General features: G+C 36.6%; 1 protein-coding gene across 1 annotated transcript in view; it reads left to right on the top strand.

The window, feature by feature from the left end:
- Positions 1 to 2,502: 2,502 nt before the first annotated feature.
- GPR156 (G protein-coupled receptor 156) overlaps positions 2,503 to 15,853 on the top strand; it is a 68,767-nt gene continuing 55,416 nt past the window's right edge. The window contains exons 1-2 of the mRNA XM_060639873.3: positions 2,503 to 2,974; positions 3,225 to 3,361. Of these exons, the coding sequence (XP_060495856.3) occupies positions 2,882 to 2,974; positions 3,225 to 3,361 (230 nt within the window). The 5' untranslated portion in view covers positions 2,503 to 2,881. The remainder of the gene's footprint in view (positions 2,975 to 3,224; positions 3,362 to 15,853) is intronic.

The raw sequence follows: 15,853 nt of genomic DNA, 5'->3' as shown, positions 1-15,853 counted from the left end.
GTATCTGTCTTGTCAAATCACTCACCATTACCCTGTTTGACACACTATTCCCCACCCAGTTTCCCACTCAACTGTTTTTGAAATCATTCAACTCTCCTCTCAGTGACTAAGCCATTCACTGTTTCACCAGCTCCTCATGTGTGAATCTCTGAATGTGTGCTAACATTGGAGTTGAATGCTTGCCCCGTGACAGAGCCCAGTATCATGGTATATAAAGTTCCTACACTGGATATCCATGGATTGAATGGGGGCCTAGCATTCAAAGTTCCATGCCAGTGAGTTCAGTCTGTCCAAGGGAACCAAAGGGGAATTTATCCCCTAGGAAATTTATATTCAGATGGACTACCCCGTCATGTTCACAGACTCTCCCAAAGATGATATAAGCTTAACATTGTTAGCACTTCTAGGATCCACAATGTTGACCAGGGTTTAACTTTAGCGTTATTGGCATTTGGAGAAGGATAATTTTTTGTCGTTTGGACTATATTATGAATTGTGGGATATGTAGCAGAAACCCTGGCCTCTACCTACTAGATGTCAGTAGTTCCGTCTTCTCAGTTTGGACAACCATAATGTCTCCAGACATTGTCAGATATCCTCTGGAAGTGCAAAATTGCTTCAGTTGAGAACTACTGGCATAGAGACACTATTGTGTGCCATACTCCAGGAAGCTTCTGGAAGTGAAGCTCAGGGAACTAAACATGAAGAAACTCACCAGGCCATTTGGTGTCTTCTTGGGAGAGGCCTGTTTAGAGAGTTTGCCCCATGCAGGGTATACACTAGGTAGACATTGACCTTGGAATGTAAACTCCTGTGTTCAAGTGCTGCCTCTGCAGGTTCTTTACTCTTCAATTTCCTTATTTAAAAATGAGGTATGGTGTGTTTACCTCACATGGCACTGTTGTGGTAAGAACAAATGAGGTTATACACACACACACACACACACACACACGCTGATGTGTACTTCTATAGACGTAGGATACACATAGACTTAATAATGGTTCAAATATAAATGTGTTTATTTGCCAGTATTGTTAAAAGGGCAATATGTGAAAAATAAATCTTTCAGTCCACCAGATATATAGTCCTCCCTGTGACTTACAATATTGCTCTATGCTAGAAGACACAATAGAGTATGTCTAACTTTAAAAAGAGGAAAAGGAAATAGTTTTTTCAGCAATAAAATTTTAACCAAATTATGATGCAAATAGCCATGTTTTTATATTTAGTTCTTAATTTTGCATTCAGTAAACTGACAGTCTGTACAAGAATTTAAATGTCTTGATAGGAGAAGTAGCTTTTAGTTCTCTTGGGATTTCATTGTGATGAACCTGGTAAATAATTCAGGAACATATGAGAGGCCAATGAATGGGTGGCACCTGGTGCTATATTGTTCATGCCTAAGCATGCAGAATCCAAAGATGGCATTCTACACCTGTCACATTGTTCTGGCTTAAATACAAGTCCTATACTCAGTGGCTATTGAAATAATAATAATTGATTTTTTTTCCTGTTCCAATTTTCCTCCACAATAAAAGAAAACTGTAGTAAGCTGTTTCAGAAACACAAAGCAAAAGTGGCACCCTTTTTTAAATTCCCACTGGTAAAATTTCTAATCTGTTTTCGCTATCAAGGGGTAGATTGCTTTAAAGAATTAGGGACTTGTCTACCTTTTCTTCTGAGGCTAATTTGAGCCTTCCTGCATTTCTGCTTTTGTTCTGTAAATTGAGCTTCTTTTCAGATCACAGTATTCATATTGCAGGCATCTTCTAAGAGAAATAACACCATCCTCTGGCCACTGATTTACTCTGTGGGAATTCCTACGACTCCTCAGTTTCTCTCCCTATTACCTGAATAGGCTCTCCCACTTCTAATAGTCTAATAGTTTGAAAACAAACAAACAAAAAAAAACTCTTGGCAAAAGGCTTGTGTATTGTTCTGAGACCCCAGCTGCCTGGATATATAGAATGTTCCTCCACTCACTAAGTGAACAAGAACTCCAGCGACTGAAAGACATTTCATGCAGACAGCATGGGGCACCTGAGTCCACTGCCACTCAGGATCAGACACAGCTTAAGCCATCAGCTGCGTGGAAAAATCTTGGAAGGGCAGGGGATTTCCTAGTAGGGAAAAAAAGGAAGATGAGCCTCACATGTTTAAATTAAAGTTATTATAGTGCTGAGCCAAATAAAGGATCTGAAAAGAGACTGTAGAATTTTATATCTATAAATTGTTAGATGACCTTTGTCTTTGTTTTTGAAGTGTTTTTATTATAGAAGCTTAAAAATATATTTATTTAAATATATACTAAACCTTTGTTATACATGATAAAATACCTATATAAAATAAAAATATAACTGTATAATTAAAATGTATAAAATAATATTCTTAAACTTCTATAATAAACCATTTATATATATTTACATATAATATATTTATAATTTGTATTATATATTTGTTTTTATATATGTAATACATAAATATTTGTTTGTTAACAGGTTAATTGGCTTCCTTTCCTTCTGGACCTGTGTGAGAGTACTTGGAGCAGTGACTGCCATCTGGTGGCAAGCCAGAATCATCACTTTGTGTAATCTAATGGTTACCAAGATGCCCACTCTTGCCTCACATGGTATGCACTGGCATCAGGGCACAAAGAGAGCCTGGAAGGTGTCTGATGAACGAGCCTAGTGAAATAGCCTTTTACTTCCACCTGAATGGGTTGTTTTCATCCCAGATTCTGAGCCAAGAGCCAGCTCCAAAATGGTGCCTCTGAAGAAAAGATTTGAATTGTTTTTGTGTTTTAGTCTAAGATCTGCTGGTTACCCACCAGCAGATAACCAAGACTGTGAATAAGCACACACCAAAAGGGGCATGTGATGTCATGGAGCCTGAAATAAACTGCTCCGAATTGTGTGACAGTTTTCCTGGCCAGGAGCTGGATCGGAGTCCTCTTCATGATCTCTGCAGGACAATTGTAAGTGAGCAGCCATGAGGTATCAGGGCTGTTCGATATACATGTTGTTGTTGTTGTTGTTGTTGTTGTTAGTGGTGGTGGTGCAGTGGTAGTGGTGATGAGGAGGAGGAGGAGGAGGGGGAGGTGGAACAGAAGGAGGAAATGCTTATGCAGGACATGTATTTCCTGGCTTTGGGGATGATGGGACAGTTTGTGTTTGGTCTGTAAAAGAGCCTTCATTCCTAACACCTTCTCTTTATTCTGTTCTCAGACCTCTTCCCATTATAGCAGTAAGACCATTTCCTCATTATCTCCTGTTCTCTTGGGTGTTGTTTGGACCTTTCTCAGCTGTGGACTTCTTTTGATAGTCTTCTTTCTTGGCTTCACAATTCGCTGCAGGAATAACAGGTAAGCAGCCCCATACCTAGTTTCTCATCCCCCATAGCCTGAATCGTGAAACCCAGAGGGTCGGTATCATTTTGGCATTGTGAGCTGCTAGGTGGTATCAGCAAAGTTTATCTCCTACTGTGGCATTAAGCTATCTGAAAAGTTCCCCTGAAATCGTCCTGGCCTTGCAGTATAATTTCCTCTTGAAGAGAAAGATCTAGTCCAGTATTGTGGCAACTATGACAAGGATATCCAAAGAGGAGAATGAAGAGTCTCTCCTCATAAAGGAAATTATGATCCTTCTGATAAAATTAGTTATTTTGTATATGGCAAACTAAAGTTGAAAACAGCCTAAGTGGGATAAGGTTTCTGAAAAAATAGTGAAGCCTGGCTGTTCTGTTAGATAGTTCCGGCTGGTAGAAAGTCACTGGCTCGTCAGAGTAAGTGTCCAGGACTCCCAAGGCTGGCAAAAGAAAACCAAATGAAGACTGTTTTTGAAGGGACTTGCAAAATTCTGCCTTCACTGCTATTTGATCCTTCCCTCGGGGCCCACTCCATCTCTCCCACATCATTACTCTTTATTCTCATCCTGCCCCCACTGTCTCAGGCTGCCACCTGAGAAGCCCTTTCCAGCTCTCTCTCCGTGGCCCACAGCTGAATTCTGGATGGAGCCCACATCAGATTTCAACAGCTCTCTCAGAGAGGTCAAACTTGTTTGGCACCACTCCAGTGTGACACTTTGTGGTGATCAAATGCGCTCCATTGCTTGGGTTTGGCTCTCAGCTGAGGGTCAGTCAGTTGGATTTGTCTAGCAGGCATTTTGGGGCACCATTGGCCATTTGAGGCATGGAGGACATGGAATTGTTAAACAACAGTGACTTGACCTGCTGCGTCAACCAGAGTATGGCAGTGACTAGTGGCCCTGTGACCTGAGTATGCCCCTAATGCTGCCCTCGACACTTTTCATTCTGTTCCTCAAATACACTAAACTTACTCCCTTCTCAAGGCCTTTCACTTACTGTTTCTTTATATCCCCGCTGCCTGACAGTTTTCTCCAGATCTTCCTGTGACTAGTTCCTTCTCATCTTATAGTCCTTGGCTCAAATGACACCTCTCTATATATTTTTTAGAAAATTTTTAGTGTTTATTCATTTTTGAAAGAGAGAAAGAGTGCAAGCAGGGAAGGGGCAGAGAGAGAGGGAGACACAAAGACTGAAACAGGCTCCAAGCTGTCAGCACAGAGCCCAATGTTGGGCTCAAACCCATGAACCATGATTTCATGACCCGAGCCGAAGTCAGATGCTTAAACGACTGAGCCACCCAGGCGATCAAATACCACCTCTTCCCTGATCATTCTATTCAAAGTGGTCTGTCTACAGAATGGCCATCCAGCCCCAATGTCTTATTCCATATATTATCACCCTGTTTTATTTTCTTCATAGCAAGTATAACTCTCTGATATTACTGTAATTATTGATTTGCCTGTTTATTGTCTGTATCCCCCACCAGAATATACAGTCTATGAATACAGGGACTTTGTCATGCTCACCACTGTGTCCATCATTCAGGATAGACTCTGAACATTGTAGTGCTCAGAAAATATATTTTCAGTGATCCTGGGAAGACAGATATATAAATCCCAATAGTAGCTGCTGCCAGGAGAATGTCTGGGAAAATCATGCATTTCAAAGTTAGAGAATTACAGAGTACAGTCTTTTCAGCTGCAACATATTTCTACAGTGCAAATTAGTAACCAATTGGCAAATTAGAAAATAATATCATTGGTTCATATGTCATTTTCCCCCCAACGCATTAATGGTTTAAAGTATATAGGGGCAAGCCTTCCTACAATTAAAGAAGGAAGACTTAAGCGAAGAAACTAGTTTAATGGCTTCAAGAACTGGTGTACTTCCTATGTTATGAAGCTATCTGATAAAATTGGAGGAGTAGATGGAGAAGTAGAGAGATATTTCCTATGTGTTTAAAAATAATTGATTGTTGAAGAAAGCAAAGATCCAGAACAGATTTTTAATTTAGATGACAATGTTACCTATTGGAGATGAATGCCCTCAAGTACCTGCATCTTGTAGATTTCAGGTTGCAAAAATCAACTGTAATCCTGGTACAAATGGTAATGGACATTTGCTGAGTAACTAGTATTTTAATTGGATAATTATTATTTTTATTAGTATTTTGGTTACAAAGTTAAATATGTTTCAACTGCTATGACCCCATACAATTTTTCCCATAATCCATTATTTTTATGCACATTTTTGTAGAATGCAAGGTTTTTAAAGCATTTATATATCCTGTTAAAATAGGAACACTTGTAAACAGTGTTATAGTAGAAACACATATATTTCTTTCATTCCATTAAAGATTTTGCTGCTGTCTTGTTTGCAGTGGGAGCATGACTTGGCATAAAGAATAAAATATTAAGAGGCACTGTGAATAAAAACACATTTTGCAATTAAGTAGCTTACAAGCTCAGACAAGGAAAGATAAAATAACCCAGTTTCAAAGTGCTTTCTTCAATAATAAAATGTGTTCAAAGGTACAGCATCACAGTTAGATGCTTCATTTCATTTCAGTTTTGTGGCCTCTAAATTTGTGATTGTGTGTATGTGTGTAGTGCCAGAGGAAGAAAAATATTTTTAAAATATCTTAATAAATATAATGGTAATGGTCAAGTTCAGTTGCAGATATTACATTTTTGGTAAAATTTTAAAATGTAGTCTACAAGAGAAAATCAGTAAAGATATAGAAGACTTGGACAACACTATCAACCAACTTGACCTAATTGACATTTATATAATCCTACATCCAACAGCAGCAGAATACACATTCTTTTCAAGTACACATGGTACATTTACCAAGATAGATCATATTCTAGGCCATAGAAAAAGTCTTATTAAATTTAAAAGGATTCAGTTCATACAGAGTATGTTCTCTGACTACAATAGAATTGAATTAGAAATCCATAACAGAAAGAACTCTAGAAAATTTTGAAATATTTGGGAACTAAATAGAGCACTTTAAAGTAACTCATGGTCAAAGAAGAAATCAAAAGAGAAACTAGAAAGTATTTTCAACTGAGTGCAAATGTAAATACCAACATATCAACATTTGTTGGATGCCATTAAAGCAATACTTATGGGAAAATTATAGCACTAAACTCCATATTGGAAAAGAAGAAAGATCTACTTTATGAAACACCAAAAAAGAGCAAATGAAACCTATTATAAGTAGAAGAAAGGAAATAATAAAAATGAAAGTGGAAATTGATGAAATAGAAAACAAATCAGAAAACAACATGAAACCAAAACTCTTTATGGAAAGCAGTAAAATTGACCAAACCGCTAATTCAAATGATCAGAGGGAAAAAAAGAAGATATAATTACCCAAATAAGGAAGGTAGAGGTGACATCACCTAAGGTTAGGAAGATAATGTAATGGTGAGAACAACTATTGTAGGGAGTCTCTAACATGTTCTGCAATGATTTCTGCTTCCTGATAGTCACACTCTTATGAAATCCCCTCTCACTGAATATGGGCTGGACTTACTAATGCGCTTATTAATGTGATATCACTTTTAGGATAAGGTTACCAAAAGACTGTGGCTTCCTTCTTGGATCTCGCTCACCCTTTCACTTGCTCACTCTGAGGGAGGCCACCTGCCTTGTTGTGTGAGCTGCCCTATGGAGAGGCCCACATGGCAAGGCACTGATATTTCTAGTCTGAAGCCAGCAATGACTGAGGCTCACTAACAGCCATGTTAATAAACTTGAAAACAAATCTTCTGAGGCCTGCTAATAGCAATAAGCTTGTAAGCTTATTTTACCCAACTTGAACCTTGGAGGACTGCAGCAATGGCTGGCCCAGTGACTGCATCCTTGTGAGAGATCCTGAGCCAGACGCACCCAGCTAATCTGTGCCTATATTGTTGAAGAAATGTTATCAGCTTTACAGAAAATCTTCTGAAATACTGAAAATAATGGACCATTCCCAACTCATTCTATGAGGACAGCATTACCCTGATATCAAAACCTAATAAAGACATTAGAGGAAAAAAGCCCTATAAGTTAATACTCCTCATGACCATAGATCCAAAATTCTAAACAAAATTTTGGCAAATTGAGTCCAATGAAATATCAAAAGGATAATACATCATGACAAAGTGAGATTTATCTCGAATATATAAGGTTGATTTAACATCCAAAGATCAATCAATAAAATTCACCATATTGACCAACATAAAACAATGATCATCTTTCTAGACAGAGAAAAGGCATTTTGAAAAAGATTTAACATTCTTTCCTGATAAAGTCTCAACAAACCAGGAATAAAAGAGAACTTCAACCTAACAAAGTACATCTATGAAAAACCTATAGCTAACACCATTTTTTAATGGTAAAAGACTGATTGTTTTCCCATTAAGATCAGAAACAAAGCTAGATGTCCACTCTCACAACTTTTGTTCAACAATGGAGATTTTAGCCAGTGCAATTAAGATAAGAAAAATAAATAGAAGTTACCTGATTGTGTATGTAAAAAATTCAATAGAATCTATTCTTTAAAGAACTACTAGAACTAATAAATGAGTGTAGCAAGGTTGCAGTTTACAAGATCAAGGTATAAAAATCAACTCTATTTCTAAATACTAAAACCAGACAATTGAAAAGTGAAAATAAATGCAATGCCGTTTATAATAGCACCAAAAATAAGAAATATTTAGGGATAAATCTAACAATGTGTAATACTTGTATACTGAAAACTACAAAACATTGCTAATCTAACAAATAATGTGAAATACTTACATGCTGAAAACTATAAAACTGCTGAGAGAAATTAAATCCTAAATAAATGGAGAAATACCATGTTCATGGGTTGAAAGATTCAATATTGTTAATTCTCTCTTAATTGATCTATAGACTAAGCCCAATTACAGTCACAACCCTAGCTGGCATTTTTTTTTTTGTATAAATTGACAAGCTAGTTCTAAAATTAATGCAGAAATATGGAGGACATAGAATAGCCAAAACAACTTTATAAAATAGAATAAATTCTACTCCTGAAACCAATATTACAGTATATGTTAACTAATTTAAATTTAAATAAAATCTTGGAAAGAAAAAAAAAGAATAAAAAAAAGAATAAAGTTGGAGGACACCTGATTTTAAGACTTATTATAAATCTATAGTAATGAAGGTAGTTTGGTACTAGATAGAAATAGACATATATATCAATAAAACAGAATAGCATTCAGAAATAACCTACATATATAAGGGAAACAGCTTTTCAACAAAGGTACAAAAGCAAGTCAGTAGAGAAGGGACAATCTTTTCAAAAAATGGCCCTGGCACAATTGGATATCCACATGCAAAAATGAACTTTGATCTATATCTTGCACCACATTCAGAAATTAACTCAAAATGGATCATAGATCAAACCTAAAACTGTAAAACTTGTCTAAGAAAATGTAAGAAAAATGTTGTGACTTTGGAATAAGCAAAGATTTTATAGATATAACACTAAGAGCATAAACCATAAAAGAAAACATTGATAAATTGGACAATAAAAATTTAAAACCTCTTCTAAAGAAAATCTTAAGAAAATGAAAGAAAGAGACAGACTGGAAGAAAATATTTGCAAATCATGTATCTAATAAAGAATTTATATCCAGGTTACTGAGAACTCAATAATAAGAAAACAATAATCCAGTTTTTCAAATGAGTGAAAAATTTGAAGAGACACTTCAAAAAAGAGTACACATGAATGGCAAATAAGCATATGAAAAGAGATTGTCAACACCATTTAGTCATTAGGGAAAAGCAAATTTAAACCACAATTAAATGCCACTGCACACTTATTACAATGGCTACAATTTTTAAAAACTGACTAGGTCAAGTAATTGCTCAGTTCATAAAATGTTTTTATCCAGTAAAAAAAAAAAAAAAAAAAGAGGGGCACCTGGGTGGCTCAGTCGGTTAAGCCTCCGACTTCGGCTCAGGTCATGATCTCGCGGTCCGTGAGTTCGAGCCCCGCGTCGGGCTCTGGGCTGACAGCTCAGAGCCTGGAGCCTGTTTCAGTTTCTGTGTCTCCCTCTCTCTCAGACCCTCCCCCGTTCATGCTCTGTCTCTCTCTGTCTCAAAAATAAATAAACGTTAAAAAAAATAAAAAAAATAAAAAAGAACGAATTATTGATACTTGGGACAGCATGGATGTATCTCAAAATAATTATGCTGAGGAAAAGAAGCCAGGCAAAAAAAAAAAGTTGCATACCATATAATTGAATTATAAAAAATTCTAGAAAATTAAACCGAGCTGTTGTTAATTAATCTGTGGTGACAGAAATCAGATGAGTGGTTACCTGCAGATGGGTGGGAGGTGGCACAGAAGAGCAGGAAGGAGGAACTACAAAGGGACATGTAGAAACTTTGGGGGGTGATGGATATGTTCATTACCTGGATTGTGGTAAGTATTTCACTGATATATACATATATCAAAACTTACCAAATCCTGTACCTTAATTATGTACAGTTTATTACATGGCAGTTGTATTTGATACAGCTATTTCAAAATGTAGTCTACAAACATTCTTATTTTTTCTGAGAAGGTTCTCACGAAGGAAAAAAGTACACCATATCTGGTGTCCTTCAAAGGGCTCTGCTAGGTGACCTAAAACCCATATGATAACCGTGCTAGATATGAATGACTATTATGAGAGAATACATTCTTTTTTTTCTAGATTCCTCCTGTAGTTCAATAAGAACCAGAATCACTTAACTTGGAGCAAAGTAGATATTTCAGGTCCAGAGGATCTCCTCATGCCTCTTATGTAATGCAGAAAATAAGGACAATGTCAGAAATTCTGTGTGAAGCTAAACTTGTTCAATTAAAGGACTTTTATTCCAAGAGCTTATCTCACTGTCACTTGTGATAAGGAGTATAGATACTAGTTGTTATTTACCTATTGTTATTTCTCAGAATTGAAAGTGTCATTTGCCCAATAATCCTGAATATCTTGCATTTTATTTCCTGGGAAATCAAGAAGTGTGAAGAATAAGAATTGTGTAGGGATGAGCTTTTGCTCTACTTGGAGGTTAACAAGTTAACCTGTTACTATCTTATAGATGCTAGCAAAAGACATAAGAGGCTCAGAGACAGAGTACTTCATTATTCATGGCAAAAGCACTAGTCAGAGCTTCATGTTGCATTTGTGCTGGTTCCCATGCCCCCAACTCCTGTGAGGATGATGCAGAGCCCATATGGAAGCTTGAACACATAGGAGGCTGCCATGAAAGGAGAGGAATCGGAATCTGGGGGATTCCCCACTTTTATAGTGAGTCATAACAGTCCTGGTCTTTGTCTGGGTGGAGATGTTACTTCAGTAAATATTTGCTGAGCTGAATACCTACTGTGCTCAGGATTCTGTGTAAAATGTAATTTAAGTGTTCCTGGGAGCTTCAAATGTATTACCTAGGTGGAAAAACATGAACAAGTCCAAAAAATACATCCTGGGACTTTTTTTAAAATAGCTTTTCAAAAAAAGAATGCCTTGCTGCAGGCATAGTTATGCTCTTTTCATATTGATTGTTTCAAGTCTGCCCTCTTTGTGGCTTGAGTAATTGGAGCTGAAGGGAAGGTGACAGGGAAGAAAGGAAAACAATACTGATCTTGTTGGCTATGAGAAAATTTGCACTGATACTGTGCCCTACAAAGATTTCTGGTATCTTCTCTACAATCCTTAGTTTGATGGTTACTGGCCAAGAAGGAAGAGCCAGTCAGGCCTAGAATAAATGCCACCCGTATAGCTGATTTGGGGAGAGGTTTGCAGGGCCAAGGAGTGAAGTGAGGCAGAGACAGGAGTAGATATTGCAAGAACTTATCCAAAAAGAAAGCTAAGGTTCATGGTTGGGGGGGAAAAAAGGTATCTGCCATCACTTCCAAAAATTGAGCATAGAGCCAAAAGTAAATGGTATATCATGAAATCAAAAGCCACTGGCATGCAAGAATGGTGCTGAAAAAGAGGTGAGGAACAGAAATAAGGTGGCAAGATCTAGGATTATAAACAGAGATGCGATTTTATTAGGTACGGGCTGGAAGATGAAATAGGGGTGATTCAGCAGAAGTTAATGAGGGAGGAACAGGGTTAATGGGTAAGATTATTTTCTACACAGCCCTCTGACGCTGTTTGTCCATCCTGTAGTCAGTCCTAAATCACTATGACCCCTAGATGAAGTTGACACACTCCTGCTTTGTGCACCTATTGTGGAGTTAAACACATTATTGACCCATCACAGCTTCCTGGATTGGAAGAAGAGCACTATCTTTCTTAGCAGATAATGAGCTCCTTGAGTTTAAGACCACATCTTATTCATCTCTGTATCTCCATTGTGCCTGGACTATACTCCGTGTTTCCTGAATGATCAAATTAAATGGGCTAGAATATAGACTATGACAATAAAGGTAAGTTCTTAGAAGATGGATTCTAAGTTTCCATCCTTTAACTTTAATACGGTAGCAATTCTACATAAAATTATGTCACAAGTAAGCAATTGCTTTCCATCGTCCTTTTCTCTTTCATGGTGGTTGTTTCCCACAGAAGCCCAAGGAATTACATCCAGAGCCTCAGTTTCCCATTGCTTCTTGTTGTGGGGTTTCATTCTAAACTATCCTTTTTGTCTTCTCATACCATTAAAATCTGTCTGCTTTTGATGCCCTATTGGCGACAGAGTGCTGTATTTTTAGAAAGCTTCTCGAGTAGCCAAAAAATCCCTTCCCTTGTAGACCTTGCTTTGCTACAAAAGTGAGCAGGCAATAAACAAAATAGTAAAGTGAACTGTCAAATATATGGAATGTTCATGACAAGTGCAGGAAAGAAAAGTAAAACAGGGAAAGTGAATGGGGAATATCAGGGTGGTAGCTGCTATTTTAGAGTTTGGTCAGGGAAGGACTCACTGAGAAGGTAACATTTGAGTATGAATTTGAAAGGCATAAGAAGCAAGGCATGAGGTGAAGACCATTCCATGCAGAGGGAAAAGAATATGCAAAGGTCATGAGGATGGAGCATACCTAGTGTTCAGGGAAAAGCAAGGAGGCCATTGTGGCTAGAGCTGAGTAAATGAAGCAAAGAGTAGGAAAAGATGAGGTCTGAGAGGTAACAGGGGCCAACTCATGTAAGGTTTTGTAGGTCAATGTAATGACTTGGGCATTACTCCCAAGTGTTACAGGGAGCCATTGTGGGATTTAGAACTGAGGAATGACATGATATGACCTGACTTACTTTTAACAGGAAAACTGGCTGTTTTAGTGAGAATAGACCTTTTACTGAGAATAGACATTTGAAAAGGTGCCTGTAGCACTCCCTTAAATAAAGTCCTGTTCCTTGGGTACTTTAATTCAAGAACAGAAATAGCTAGAAGTGGAGTTTAAGACAGCTTAAGTAGCCCTCAAAATGGCATAAGCCAATTGCCTGTGACATATCACCTACTGATTCTATTCTCTGATTGAACTCTATTAACACACTAGGAAAAGATATGCAGTATCTTTACATATAAAGTAATAATACATTTTTGAGAGAAGTTAAAGAAGTTCTAAATAAATAAAAGATATATAATGCTTATAGAATAGAAGACTCAATATTGTGTAGATATAATTTCTCCCCAGATTGATATATGGATTCATTATAATTGCAATAAATATCCAACTTTTTCCTTTTCTGGTGAAACTCAGTAAGCTGATTCTCAAATATACATGGAGATTCAAAGGGCCAAAAATAGTCTGGAAAAAAAAATGGACAAGGTGAGAGGATTTCCACTTTGGGATATCAAGATTTATTAAAAAGCTAGTGATTAATACATGCTAAGTATGCTTTTGGGGTAAGACAGACCCAACGGAGCAGAATAGAGAGAATCCAGAAAGGGCCAAGTGTGTATGGAAACGTTTAATAAATGGTGCTGAGTCAGTTGGCTGTCCATATGGGGGGGAAAATGCAACTTGAATCTCACCTCAGTAAAATCATCTGCTGGTGGACTATAGATCAAAATGCAAAAGTCAAACAATGAACTTCAGAAAAATAATATAAGAGAATATCTTCATAAACTTCGGACGGAAAAATGTCTTAAATAGAATACAAAAGCACTATTCATAAAAGGAAAGATTGTTAAATTGTTCTATGTAAATGTTAAGAATATCTTCTGTTCATTAAAAAACATCACCAAGAGAGGAAAAAGCAAGCCGTAGAATGGAGAATATATTTACAATGCATATGCCATCAAAGGATTTTTATCCAGAATAAAGGACTACAAACAGATAGGAAAGGCACAGAGAATACAATTGTTTTTAATGAGCAAAAGGTATGAACAGGCACTTTATTAAAAAATATATCCAGATAGCCAATAAACAAGTGAACAAGTGTTCGACTTCATTGGTCATCAGGGAAATGCAAAGTAAAGCCACAGTGAGATAATACTGCATAGTCACTAGAATGTCTACAATTAAAAAAAAAAAAAAAAAAAGACAAAACCAAGTGTTGGGAAGGATGGGGAACATCTAGAATTCTCATGCATTGTTGTGGGAGTATACAATGTAATAATCATTTCAAAAAACAGAATCTACTAAACAACATATTCATACACTAAGTCACAGCAATTCTAGCAAAAATTGCATACATATATTCACTGAAATACATGTACTAGAATTTTCTGGACAGAACTATTTCTGATAGGCCCAAACTAGAAACTCCTCAACTGCCCATCAATAGTTTAATGTCTAAACACATCATGGTATATTTAATGATTGCCCACTATCCAACCATAAGAATAAATAATCTATAACTACATGCAACAATACAGATGACTCAGAGAAATAATGTCAAGCAAAAGAAACCAGGCACAAAGATTAGACTCTTCATGGTTCTACTTATATGAAGTACAAAACGATACAAATTTAATCTATGATATTAGAAGTCCAGATCATAGTTACCCTGGAGGTTGAGGAAGATGATGAGAAGGGAGCAAGAGGAAGCCTTCTGGAACACTGGTAGTGCTCATTTCTTAACCTGATGCTGGTTACACAGGTGTGTCCGTTTTCAAAAATACACTGAATTTTATACTTATATACACTTTATGTTTATTTTTCTTCAATAAAAGTTTTAAAAATTATCTTTGAGTTTCCTAAAAAAATGAAATATATGAAAGGAAGATACATGCCAGTTTATCAACAGAGACAGCACTATTTTTTAATAGTTTCTAGAAAAAATTCTCACTTTTATATCATGGACATTGTGGTGAGAATGGATAGGTTTACTGTAAATGCAAAGGTCAGTTGCTTAAGATTTTTTTATGGCACTGGGGCACCCGGGTGGGTCAGTTGATTAAGCATCTGACTTTGCCTCATGTCATGATCTCATGGTTCATGAGTTCGAGCCCTGCATTGGGCTCTGTGCTGACAGCTCAGAGCCTGGAGCCAGCTTCAGATTCTGTGTCTCCCTGTCTCTCTCTGTCCCTCCCCTACTCCTGCACGCTCTCTCTCTTTCTCTCAAAAATAAATAAACATTTAAAAAATTTTAAAAAAAAGACTTTATGGCACTATTGCTAATAGTGAAAATATAAAATAAAAATTTCTTTTTATCAAGAAGACATCAGTAAATGGTGCCAAAAACACAAGCAGCAAAAGAAAAATACATTCAATGTCATCGAAATTAAAAATTATGTGCTTCAAAACACAATTAAGAAAACTAAAATAACGCACAGAATGGGAGAAAATATTTTCAAATCATAGTTCTTATAAGGGACTTGTATCTACAATATATAAAGAACGCTTACAAGTCAATAATACAAAGACAAATAACCAGTTTTAAAATGAGCAAAGAATTTGAATAGTATTTTCTCCAAAGAAGATCTATAAATGGTGAATAGGCACATAAAAAGATGTTTGACATCATTAGCCGTGAGAGAAATGCAAATCAAAACCACAATGAGATATCACTTAATGCCCCCCTAACATGGCTAGAATTTTAAAAGGCAGAGGAAAAACAACTGTTTGCAAGGAAGTGGAGAAATTGGAACCTCATGTACTGCTGGTGGGAATGTAAAATGGTGCAACTGATACAGAAAATAATTTGGCAGTTCCTCCCAATGTTAAATGCAGAATTACAATATGAGCAAGGAATCAGATGCTTAAGTACATACTCAAGAAAATGAAAACATATGTTCACACAAAAACTTGTACATGGATGTTCACAGTAGCATTCATAATAGGCCAAAAGCAGAAACAATCCAAATGTCCCTCAACTGATGAATGGATTAATGAAACGCTATATCCATGTAATGAAATGTTATTCAACAATAAAAAAAAAAGGAAACCCTGATTCATACTACAACATGGACCAACCTTGAAACCATTATGTTAAGTGAAAGAAGACAATCACAAAAGACTATAAATTGTATAGTTCCAAATATGAAATGTCCATAATAGATAAATCTATAGAGACAGAAAGTAGATGAGTGG

This window comes from Panthera onca, chromosome C2 (assembly GCF_046562875.1).
Source record: "Panthera onca isolate mPanOnc1 chromosome C2, mPanOnc1 haplotype 2, whole genome shotgun sequence".
NCBI lineage: Eukaryota > Metazoa > Chordata > Mammalia > Carnivora > Felidae > Panthera > Panthera onca.
This window is presented reverse-complemented; position numbering and strand designations above follow the sequence as displayed.